General features: G+C 39.8%; 3 protein-coding genes across 3 annotated transcripts; all 3 read left to right on the plus strand.

Moving 5' to 3' along the window:
• Window positions 1-834: 834 nt before the first annotated feature.
• On the plus strand, window positions 835-6275 carry prkab1a (protein kinase, AMP-activated, beta 1 non-catalytic subunit, a). Its single transcript, XM_080047324.1, has 8 exons — window positions 835-933; window positions 1552-1734; window positions 1845-2014; window positions 2142-2235; window positions 2525-2639; window positions 2955-3088; window positions 3462-3530; window positions 4596-6275. The coding sequence occupies exons 2-8, from the start codon at window positions 1585-1587 to the stop codon at window positions 4671-4673; spliced, it is 810 nt and encodes a 269-aa protein (XP_079903450.1). The 5' UTR covers window positions 835-933; window positions 1552-1584; the 3' UTR covers window positions 4674-6275.
• Window positions 6276-8141: 1866 nt separating this feature from the next.
• On the plus strand, window positions 8142-9688 carry LOC307265067 (phospholipase A2-like; the record flags this gene model as incomplete). The annotated part of the gene is made up of 4 exons (XM_080046637.1): window positions 8142-8148; window positions 8934-9081; window positions 9196-9323; window positions 9570-9688. 4 exons carry the CDS (start codon window positions 8142-8144, stop codon window positions 9686-9688), a joined length of 402 nt encoding a protein of 133 aa, XP_079902763.1.
• A 1195-nt stretch (window positions 9689-10883) lies between these two features.
• On the plus strand, window positions 10884-12445 carry LOC307265068 (phospholipase A2-like; the record flags this gene model as incomplete). Its single annotated transcript, XM_080046638.1, has 4 exons — window positions 10884-10890; window positions 11692-11839; window positions 11953-12080; window positions 12327-12445. 4 exons carry the CDS (start codon window positions 10884-10886, stop codon window positions 12443-12445), a joined length of 402 nt encoding a protein of 133 aa, XP_079902764.1.
• Window positions 12446-12817: the final 372 nt, after the last annotated feature.

Genomic DNA, 12817 nt, shown 5'->3' on the forward strand with positions numbered 1-12817 from the left:
TTACTCAGCATTAATGCTCCGAGTCCGGGCATTGGGGACCACAGCAGTGTAAGGTTTGGCACTGTCATAGGAGCTGACTGGGCAGCCAGACAGATCGATTTGTGATTTACTGCAGCTTCTCATCTCTATTATGTCTGCTTTTTAAAATGCATTACAGAACTAGCAGGCAAGTGAGGAGTGGATTGAGCCATTGTTACATGCTGGACCTTCATAGTTCAAAGGCCATTTAAAGACCTTTATTGTGAATGGCACTTGATGACACACAGGTGGACACACAGTAAATGTCAAGAAAGGCACAAAGCTGCTGTTTCAGTTGGCTAAATGAAGCTGCAATACTGTTGCTATCTGAAATAGGATACATCATTGGTTAGTGGCACAGTATTAAGAACAGACCACAATACCCTCATTACACAATAGGCCTACGACGATTATCCTATGTTTCCCTGTGCCAAGACAACATTTTGTATTTCATGACAAAGGCCTATCACAAAATAGATTTTAGCCGTACATTAAATATTAAGGGCCACCTGATTGTCAGCTCATGATACCAAAATATTGCTGCATTTTCATACAGTGCAGTGTCGCTGTAGGCTACTTGGCTTACGTCTCCATCTAGTGTTGAGTACATACTTTTACAACTTCCAGGGACATTACAAATATCATCATACAGATACGGCAATATTGCCACATATATAATATTGTTAGATTAAAATAAGTGCAATGTTGACATTGTGTATTGTATGATTATTCGGTAGTTTTAAATCGGGTACACCCTTTTTTTTATTTAACTTTATATATTGTGGATTATCTTCTGCGCGTGCGCATACCGAGGGGGCTGGTTTGTTTAGCTCAAGCTAATGTTTTGTTTTTCTGCTCCGATTAAATGGGTCTCGTGAGCTAAAACGGATAACTACCGCTGCAAGACCTTGTCAGGTAACAAAATCCGAACGACTACCTCACATTTCTGTTTATTGAGCTCATTCACAGTTTGAATTGTTTTTTTTTTATTTTCTGTGTCGCAGCCGGTGGCACTGTTTGAGTTAACGGGACAACCGCACTGATGATATCTGCCACCCACCGTTAGCTTTTCTGAACCAAGTAGCATTAGCTCCAGTTGCCATTCATGCACCGTTAACTGAGACTAAATATGCCAATCACCCAGTAGGTTACATGCCAATCAAACTATAATAACCCATTCAAATGTTAGCAACATAGCTCAATTCCGTGCACTCCAGGCTTTAAGATGAGCTAAAGTAATGTTAGCCTTGGCTGGGGTTCTTCTACCTTTAATGGCTCATCATGTCAACATCATATTGCGTTCAACGTTAGCTAGTAAAGTTGAACGTTCTGGTAGTGCCCGAGGTTTACAGAACATTATCTCAACCTGAGTGATGATGGGATCTTAAAAAAGCAGCTTTGCTGCCAGTACTCCGGTCGCAGCTATTAATAATGAATGACCCTATTAGAACAGTTCTTATTTTTTTCAAAGTAAGATCTTGTGCAGTTCTTGTCTGAGTTGCTGGTTGGCTTTTCAAACTCCTTTACTTGCAGTGACCTTGTGCCAGCCTACAAGGAGACACCACCATGGGTAATACAAGCAGTGAAAGGGCTGCCCTGGGCCACGGGGAGAAGGCTCAACGGAGGGACAGCCGAGGCAACAAGGAGGGAGACAGGCCCAAAATCCTGATGGACAGCCCGGAGGATGCAGATATGTTCCACGGCGAAGACATAAAAGTAAGTTGTGCTGCCATCTCAGAGACAGTTTGTTACCTGTTTCCCCTGTGTGCCCATGCCCCTGTGCATTTGTAAAATACAGAATTGAAAGGTGTTTCTGGTTATTGTAGGCTCCTTCAGAGAAAGAGGAGTTCCTCGCATGGCAGCAAGACTTGGAAGCAGAAGACAAAGCGCTGACTTTAGACCGGCCGACAGTGTTCCGCTGGACTGGAGATGGCAAAGAGGTCTACATCTCTGGATCCTTCAACAACTGGGCCAACAATATTCCCCTTATTAGAAGGTGAGGGCCGGGGGTGTACTAATCTCGGTGTATTGTGAAATCATGTTGTAATAATGACTGCATTACAAGTTATGCCATACAACTTGGATAACATTATTTAACAACTCTTTCTTGTCATCCGTCAAAGTCAGAACACCTTTGTGGCCATTGTTGATCTACCAGAAGGGGAGCATCAGTACAAGTTTTACGTGGATGGCATGTGGACCCACGACCCGGCCGAGGTCAGTTATTATTCTCAGTATCACCTCTTGTCATAAAAGGCTCTTTGATCAGCTTCAGGGTGCAACTGGACAAGATGCGACAGTTGTGATTGTATCTTAGTACAGTTCCCGTAGAGGCTTCTCCATTTGGATATTAATCTATCCTGAATGAAATTCTGGAAATAAATGAAATAGAACGACTGTTGAATCAATCTCATCATGACAAGATTCATCTAAGAAATGTCATTGTATACGACTGGTTCACACTTGGCTTTATATTTGAATGTGACTGTCCCATGTTCCCTCCCAGCCTATTGTAACCAGTCAGCTTGGGACAGTCAACAATGTCATCCATGTGAAGAAAACTGACTTTGAGGTGTTCGATGCTCTAATGGTAGACTCGCAGAAATGCTCCGACATGTCAGGTGAGTGATGTGTAGTGGTGCAGGTTCTGTTTTATTTGTTCTTTGGTAACTCTGGTGAACATGTCAAGCTGTTATCAATGGTGGGGGGTCAACGATTCTGAAGAATGCTTGTTGTCAAGATCACATGTTATTAAATCCCCACTGATCTGCTACCTGCCTGTACTAGTTTGACAACAAACCTTCTCTAAATCACTGACTCCACCTTAAACTTCACTTCAGGTCTGTGGAAATGTGTTAAAGTTATGTGTCTGTCTCAGAATAAAAACAAAATGTCCACCCTTGCCCTGCCTCTCCTCCTTTCCCCCCCATCACTAGACTTCTCCAGCTCCCCTCCCGGGCCGTACCATCAGGACGCCTATGTCCCTAAACCGGAAGAGAAGATCAAGTCTCCACCCATACTCCCACCTCACCTGCTACAGGTCATCCTCAACAAAGACACTGGCATATCTGTGAGTAGCTCTAATGCATTTCAATTTGGCCATATTTCACTCCATTGTAGATTCTCCTGAAATAATTGAGTTCTGTGTTTACTACTTTGTCACATAATTGATATACATTAACCTGAAATGCAGTGTAACAACCAATCAAAAATGTATAATAGTTCAATCAAAAAAAAAAAAAGCTCCTCAAACAATTACACAATCTGTAATTGATCAAAATCTGTTCGTGAAATGAGACAAGCAATGTTTTTAAAGAGATGCAGGATACAATAGAAATTTGGAAATACACCCAGGAGAGAATATTGCACATGGAATGACAAACACAAAGATAATGTGGTGTGTTAATATTTTGTATTCATCCCTTCTTTCTATTTATATCCAGTGTGACCCTGCGTTACTCCCAGAACCCAACCATGTCATGCTCAATCACCTCTATGCTCTTTCCATTAAGGTAAGGTCTCAAGTTGACTGAATATAGCACACAAACAATCATTTTGAATTTGCTTTTTTTTTTCCAACACAATGCGGCTGCTGAAATGTGGGAAAATGTTCTGCAGTGACACTTGACCATCTATGTAAAAAAAAAAAATGTTTAAGCAAATGACTTGTGCAACTGCATGTCCAGTAGCTTACACAACACAGTGTATCTGTGGAGTGCCGACAGTGATAACAAGCTGCCAATAGGGAAGCTGAGAGACAGATAATTTGCCATTTTTCCACACAATTTTGACAGAAAAAAAAAACTAAATGTACATATACAAGTTATAAATATACAGCTGTGTCAGAATTCACAACGTTCACTCTGTGCCGTCTATTTCCATCCCTTGTTCCAGTATCAGTTGGCAGCCGGTCAGATAGTTAGTCAGTTACAGACTTTTCCCAGCTCACGTCAGCTGCAATAGTACTTTTTGTTTCTAATATGTGTCACTCTCCTGCAAGTGACTCAAGTGTTGGGAGCTTAACAACTGTGACTCAATAAATAAAAGATACAGGGAAAGATAAATTAAGGACATTTATATACAGAACATATATATGTATATATATATATATATATATATTTTTTTTTTAAACTTTGCAATTCAAAAAGGTTCATTTGTGTGTCCATATTTTTAATAAAAAGCACCAGCAATTGGGTAGCAGCAGATCTTTTTTTGTCTGATGTTGCTCATCATATCCATAAAACAAAACACTTCACAGTCTAACCCCTCCAGTGGTTTACTGCTGAAACACCGTTAAAGGATAGGTCTGAGAGTTTATATTTGAAAATAAGAACAGGAATAATATTACTGTCTGGTAGACATTATGGTGCCTGAATGTTGAGGGGATTAGTGAGTGTTGCTTGTAGTCAAGATTAGTATGCGGCCCTCCCACTAATCTCTATGGTTTACATAATTATGACACAGCAGCACATGGTATGTCTGATATCATTGTTCCCATTCAGCTGCAAGCATGCATTTTATTGTAGACACACATTTTATTTTTAAATTGGTCCTCCATTTGATCTTTTCTGTCACAGGATGGAGTGATGGTGCTCAGTGCAACGCATCGCTACAAGAAGAAGTATGTCACCACCTTGCTGTATAAACCCATCTGACTCAAGACTGACTTTTTAATCCTGTCCGAGCGTGTTGACTGTACACTGAGTGTACAACATATTATTATCCGTAACAATGAGAGAGCAGGTGAATCCAGGCCACATTGCTTTTCACTTTGTAAATCTCTAGCCTGACTTCAAGAAGTACAAATCTGCTTCAAGAGGTCATTTTAATGGGCACCCTTAGCTCAGTAGGTAGGGTGCCTAATCCCCCTGATTGCCCTCTGTAGTTTTCAACAACACCATATTTGCTTAGTAGACACATAGAGAGGCAATAATAATGAGTAAGGACACTATGACGTGTCTGTGAAACAGACATAAACGGAATGTGGAGGATTGGTAACTGTGGGGAAATCAGTCCTCAGAAACGTGAGATTGCTGTAGTGTTTCCCATGACTGAGGAGACATCAGCATTAAAATCAAGAATGTGAATGTTCAGGTCAAAAAAATCACAAAAATGCACTGCAGTAGTCATCCACTGTTTTGATTTGCCTGATTATCTTGAGTTTTATGTAGTGATAATCACACAGCGCACACTAGATATTTTCTATCATTTTTTGACATATTCATTAATGTATTTTCTACTTTGTTTGATGATGTAGTTTTGTTTGGTCGTTATAAGCTCTCTTTCTATTAGTTAGCAGCAGTGTCGGGGTTAAGACTTGGTCAAGATTGGAAACTGTTTCCGTGCAGTGTGTTAGGACTAAGATAATATGGTGGAGACCAAACCCATACACAATTAATTTATTAGTTTTTGAGAAAATTAATTTGATTTTAACTTAAAAAACTAAAATTCTCAACTAACTTTGCACTATGATGATGAACATTTATTCTTTAAGTAGAATATGCATACAGTGTATGTACACGCTTCCAGTCCAACCATGCATCACACAACGCATGATCACTCTTTTGAACTTGTACGCAGGTTTAGTAGTCTTTCACACGGATATATTATTGAAGAAGTTGGTTGATTTTTCTTCTGTCATACAGTTTTAATCCATTCAAAAAATGAAAAATCACACCAGGTGGTTATTTCCCGCTGGCTCGCTCAATGTGCCATCATTGCTTTGTGCAATTAAACATTTCCATTCCTTAGTAGCAGCTATACCATTTATTGTAAAATGGATGTTTCAAAAAAATGTATAGTTGACGAAAGTAGATGTAAGAGAGGAAACAGAAAGTAAACCAACACACTCGTGACCAACACTGGTGACAACCGTACCAATGGAGGGACGAGCTTAGTATCATGTGAAGGAGCCGTACTGTTACTTAAGATTATTTTTATTTATATATTTAGTTAAACATGTGTTGTTTAATGGTCTGTGAATTTCATGAAATCTGAAATGCATAAATGTGTTTTAAGTTGAAGGTGTGACCTGTAGCATATATTTTAAAATCACTGTGTCACTGTCAAATATGTTACCTTGGTATAATATAACCAATGAGACCATGATGATAAATATATTCGTCTATAAGCTATTGGCCAGTAGAAACTGACAATCTCCTTTTTGTTTGAGGTATACTTGACATGCAATGGTCAAGATGTATTTGTTGATGTGAAAATGCTAGGCTTTCAAAATATGTTGCAGTGTCATCATAAACATTGCTGACTCGTTAAATCATGCTGGTGTGTGTTTTCTGTTTTGAAAAACATTTGTATTACAAAATTGAGTTAAACATTCATATGCAGTTTGTTTTCTTTATTTCTTTATTGTAGGATCATATAGTATTTCTGAGTTATTTTTACATTTACATCATCCTACAAACATTTTTTTTTATAAATGTAAACAATATAAATAAATGAATAAGTAAAATAAACAAAAACAACAAAATATAGTAATGATAAATAATATATATATATATATATATATATATATATATATATATATATATATATATATATATATACATATACACATACACATGCACATATACATACACACATATACATATACACATATATGTACACGTACATCCACACATGCCTAGGCCAAAATATATTCATCAGTACTACATATGAAAAAAAAAACACAAAAAAAAAACACAGAAAGTATATATATATATACACGAGTTAAACTCTTCCAGCCAGTTTGTTTTATTTTTGATCACACTGTGGCTCCTTAGGTCAACAATGATCGGCTGACGTTTAAGCTTATAACAGTCAATATTTGAAATTTGAAACATATGAATAAAAAGGGCACACTGGTCTGTACTGGTTTTGTTTGCTGTGCTATTCATCTGTGACTTTTTTAGATTTTAATTTACACATTTTAAAAGGTTACATTATCTCCAGCATGCTGCTAAAATTCAAACAAGTAACTGAATGAGAGATCATTGGATCATTATAATTACAATTTATGATGAGTAAAGACATTCATGAAATCAGTTTTTTAATTTAATTTTTTTTTTTAAACCAAACTGTTTTTATATTATTTACCCATATCATTAATATATCCACTAACTTATAATAATAACAATCCCAGGCTAAAAGTAATCGTTAGAGCCAAATTAAAATTCACTATTATGAATTCCCAGATATGTGCATGACTAGCTGAAACATTCTCCTCAAAAGAAACTGTACAGCACGTGACGTTTAGCCTGGTGCTACCAGACCATCGTACTTCATTTCATTTGTACAGAAGACTAAGACCTTGACTACTGAAGGGAAAATGAAATTTGGCCGGAAGTAGGCAGGCGGGCGGAGCCAGGCTACCTTTCCTCTAAATGCCTGGGAATTTCCATGTGTTGGTACATAAGGCGTGCATTGGGAATTTGCAGATTGTATTTGAAGCTGTAAATGCAAACTCACAGATACGGTACACACTGTACACACACAGAGGGATGTGGTCAGTGTGTCTCCACAGCTATTACAAAATATTGACTCATTCTGTAAAACTGAAAATCAGTATACTACTGAAACTGATACTCATTTCCCCTTCATACCTGGGAATAGTACTGCATCTTCTACAAGGGAAGAATTGTAATTTACAAGCATTCTGCCCAGGATTTCACAACTTGTCCAACCCATTAACCCCATTTTTTTTCAACATGGCTGAAGCATTTAAAGCTGTTGCATAAGCCTTGCATACATTTATATTTTTAAGAGCAGAGAGTCAGGGCAGAGACATTAAACAGAGATTAAAAAATCCATCGGAGAGTTCCTTGATCTGCTATATTAATAATTGTATTTAGTAAACAAATTATTTTTGTTCTGCATTCTGATGCAGACATATAGTCTCCAGATGTTTGTAATTGACCAGTATGTGTAGTAAAATCCTCGGGGGAAAAAATCAAGAATAATGAAATACACAATGTGGCCAAAATTATGTTGACACCTCTTTGTCACCATTGCTTTTTACAACAGGGCCAGTGAGGGTCGGCCATTGAGTAAGAGCAATGAGGCCTGGCTGGTTGTAATTCATCCTGGATATACTGTATATTTGGGCCTTGGGGGTCAAAGATATTAGCATGCCAGGTGAGTTCTTCCACAGGAATTCCAGAAAACGAATAAACAAAAACAAATGGGGCAAAAAAAGGTATTAAACATAACTTGTACCAATAAAGGAGCAGTCAGTGATTCTGTGGAGCGCTTGGCATCAAAATAACTTTTTGTAGATATTCAGTGAATATCTCCTCAATATTTACTACAAAAAAATATGGTGTTAATACACGGCCTAGGCTCTCTTCATCTGTACGTAAACGAAGGGGGCCCATCAGTAACATGCCTGTTTACAGAGCCTAGGCTGTGTATTAACACTGGATGTTTTCAGCACACACACAGTACTGACAGGTCGTGAGGAGATATTCACTGATTTTGGCAACAAGGGATTTTGACAACAAGCATTCTCCAGAATCGCTGACTCCAATCTTTAACCCAAACGCCGAACAACGACGGAACTTCAAACACTTTTAGCAATAAGGCACAGTGTTCGCAAACGTTCCCGGACAGCAGGCGTACGTTGTTGGGCGTGTGACCCTGTGCAGTATGAACAGCTGGCAGGGCAGGTCCTAAGGTCCCATACCTGATATATAAAGAGGGCTTGATATCAGTGTGAGACCATACTGGTGACTGTCTTACTCACAGGATGAATACCCTCAGGGCCCTCTTTCTCGTGGCTGCATGCCTCTCTGTTGGTGAGTACAACCTGCCAAAAGCAGTGCACGTGTACGCACTGTGGCATCTGTATGCACTGTGGCTGTGACATATCTTTGACTGGGGTACGAACGGAATTCTCATGGTGCTTGCTTGTCATACTTCAGCCCACTCGATGGACTACAAGGCACTCAACCAGTTCAGAGGGATGATCCTGTGTAAGATGCCCGATAGCTCTCCTATTTTTGACTATACTGACTACGGCTGCTACTGTGGAAAGGGAGGCTCCGGCACACCCGTGGACAAACTGGATAGGTAGAGATTATCTCACTCTGCTTTATACTCAGATGCATCTTGAGAAAGAAAGAAAAATGGTCCAGTCTGTTTTAAAAATCTGTCTTTTTTGTTGTTGTTGTCTTGACCCCGTAGGTGCTGCGAAGTGCACGACAGCTGTTACACTGAAGCTATGCAACACGATGAGTGCTGGCCCATCCTAGACAATCCTTACACCGAGTTCTATGACTGGGACTGTGACAACAAGCAGGTCTCCTGTACCAGTGAGTACACATAAACAAATGAGGTTTCCTGCTCTCTTGGCCTGAAAGGCTTGTTCCTTTGCTCTTAGAAAACTGCAGTGATGTGCCTTTTTCTTCCTTTTGGGCCACTATACCTTTAGCTAGGCTATTGTTAAGGACAACCTACTGATTTTTAGGTATGAATGATGAGATAAACTGTTACTGGTGCACTGAAAACGGTTGTTGACAAAGAGACCAATCTCTACTTTTCTCTACTATCTTTTTCAGACAAAAACAATGAATGTGAGATGTTCATCTGTGAGTGCGACAGGAAGGCCGCAGAGTGTTTTGCCAAGGCACCTTGGATCCCAGAGCACGAGCACCTGCCCAGCGACCGTTGTGAATAAGCACAGCCCAGTATCAAACTGCCACACAGACCTTAAACAGTACATGCACAGGCAGAGTGTAACACTTTCTGTATGGGAGTGACCTCAAACCATCCATCATTCCTTCTTCCATGTGCCAAATTACTACTGCTGGGTTTGTAATTTTGAAGTTATCCCGATAATGAACACTGCTACAACCGCATCTCTCCTTTTTACCTCACATGCTGTTTACTGATTATTCAAGGGTATAGTATTGACTCAATTCACCATACGTATAAGGCACCATGGTCTACCTCTTTCCAGTACAGTAAAGCGTATACTCATGTCATTTGATGTTATGTCTGTGTTGGCTCTCCCAGCATGCTTTTTCGCATTTATGTAATATTTTCTCTTAATCAAAAAATAAAAATATATTGGCTCATAAATTGGAGGGATTTTTGTTTGACTTGCTTATAAATTAGGTTTTCAAAGTGTTTTCTCTTGTTTTGAATCAATGTTCTTATTATTATGGGCTGTCACATGTAATATTTTGTAATTTACCTCAGTAGGTAAAGCATTTGTTACACACTTGTTCTGACCAAAATATTTTGCATCATTTTCTCCATCTGAAGACATCCGTTCATATAGTCTATTTCTACTTGTATTAATGAGTCTGTGGTTCTCTTTAGACCTGACAACCACCCTACAATGCACAGTCATTTTGGCACAAGGTGTGTAAACCTGTGACATGCATGAGGCAATCACATGAATCAAATACCAGCTGATCAAAGTGGTGGTCGGGGGTCGGCACAATCCTGAGGGGAAAATAAAGGAACAAGTCCATAACAGAAAGGTGACACAGTAGGAATGGAAAATAAAAAGGGGGCTTTCTGCCTATAAACAGAGATTAAAATATCCATCGGAGAGTTCCTTGATCTGCTATATTAATAATTGTATTTAGTAAACAAATTATTTTTGTTCTGCATTCTGATGCAGACATAGTCTCCAGATGTTTGTAATTGACCAGTATGTGTAGTAAAATCCTCAGGGGGGAAAAAATCAAGAATAATGAAATACACAATGTGGCCAAAATTATGTTGACACCTCTTTGTCACCATTGCTTTTTACAACAGGGCCAGTGAGGGTCGGCCATTGAGTAAGAGCAATGAGGCCTGGCTGGTTGTAATTCATCCTGGATATACTGTATATTTGGGCCTTGGGGGTCAAAGATATTAGCATGCCAGGTGAGTTCTTCCACAGGAATTCCAGAAAACGAATAAACAAAAACAAATGGGGCGAAAAAAGGTATTAAACATAACTTGTACCAATAAAGGAGCAGTCAGTGATTCTGTGGAGCAATTGGCATCAAAATAACAGTTTGAAGATATTCAGTGAATATCTCCTCAATATTTACTACAAAAGAATCTGGTGTTAATACACGGCCTAGGCTCTCTTCATCTGTACGTAAACGAAGGGGGCCCATCATAGCTAGTAACGTGCCCGTTTACAGAGCCTAGGCTGTGTATTAACACTGGATGTTTTCAGCACACACACAGTACTGACAGGTCGTGAGAAAATATTCACTGATTTTGGCAACGAGGGATTTTGACAACAAGCATTCTCCAGAATCGCTGACTCCAATCTTTAACCCAAAGGCCGAGCAACTCTAGTCTAGACGGAACTTCAAACACTATTAGCAATAAGGCACAGTGTTCGCAAACGTTCCCGGACAGCAGGGGTACGTTGTTGGGCGTGTGACCCTGTGCAGTATGAACAGCTGGCAGGGCAGGTCCCAAGGTCCCATACCTGATATATAAAGAGGGCTTGATATCAAGAGTGAGACCATACTGGTGACTGTCTTACTCACAGGATGAATACCCTCAGGGCCCTCTTTCTCGTGGCTGCATGCCTCTCTGTTGGTGAGTACAACCTGCCAAAAGCAGTGCACGTGTACGCACTGTGGCATCTGTATGCACTGTGGCTGTGACATATCTTTGACTGGGGTACGAACGGAATTCTCATGGTGCTTGCTTGTCATACTTCAGCCCACTCGATGGACTACAAGGCACTCAACCAGTTCAGAGGGATGATCCTGTGTAAGATGCCCGATAGCTCTCCTATTTTTGACTATACTGACTACGGCTGCTACTGTGGAAAGGGAGGCTCCGGCACACCCGTGGACAAACTGGATAGGTAGAGATTATCTCACTCTGCTTTATACTCAGATGCATCTTGAGAAAGAAAAAAAAAATTTCCAGTCTGTTTTAAAAATCTGTCTTTTTTGTTGTTGTTGTCTTGACCCGTAGGTGCTGCGAAGTGCACGACAGCTGTTACACTGAAGCTATGCAACACGATGAGTGCTGGCCCATCCTAGACAATCCTTACACCGAGTTCTATGACTGGGACTGTGACAACAAGCAGGTCTCCTGTACCAGTGAGTACACATAAACAAATGGGGTTTCCTGCTCTCTTGGCCTGAAAGGCTTGTTCCTTTGCTCTTAGAAAACTGCAGTGATGTGCCTTTTTCTTCCTTTTGGGCCACTATACCTTTAGCTAGGCTATTGTTAAGGACAACCTACTGATGTTTATGTATGAATGATGAGATACACTGTTACTGGTGCACTGAAAACGGTTGTTGACAAAGAGACCAATCTCTACTTTTCTCTACTATCTTTTTCAGACAAAAACAATGAATGTGAGATGTTCATCTGTGAGTGCGACAGGAAGGCCGCAGAGTGTTTTGCCAAGGCACCTTGGATCCCAGAGCACGAGCACCTGCCCAGCGACCGTTGTGAATAAGCACAGCCCAGTATCAAACTGCCACACAGACCTTAAACAGTACATGCACAGGCAGAGTGTAACACTTTCTTTATGGGAGTGACCTCAAACCATCCATCATTCCTTCTTCCATGTGCCAAATTACTACTGCTGGGTTTGTAATTTTGAAGTTATCCCGATAATGAACACTGCTACAACCGCATCTCTCCTTTTTACCTCACATGCTGTTTACTGATTATTCAAGGGTATAGTATTGACTCAATTCACCATACGTATAAGGCACCATGGTCTACCTCTTTCCAGTACAGTAAAGCGTATACTCATGTCATTTGATGTTATGTCTGTGTTGGCTGTCCCAGCATGCTTTTTCGCATTTATGTAATTTTTTCTCTT

Source organism: Ammodytes marinus (genome assembly GCF_949987685.1).
Source record: "Ammodytes marinus genome assembly, chromosome: 18".
NCBI classification, from domain to species: Eukaryota; Metazoa; Chordata; class Actinopteri; order Uranoscopiformes; family Ammodytidae; genus Ammodytes; species Ammodytes marinus.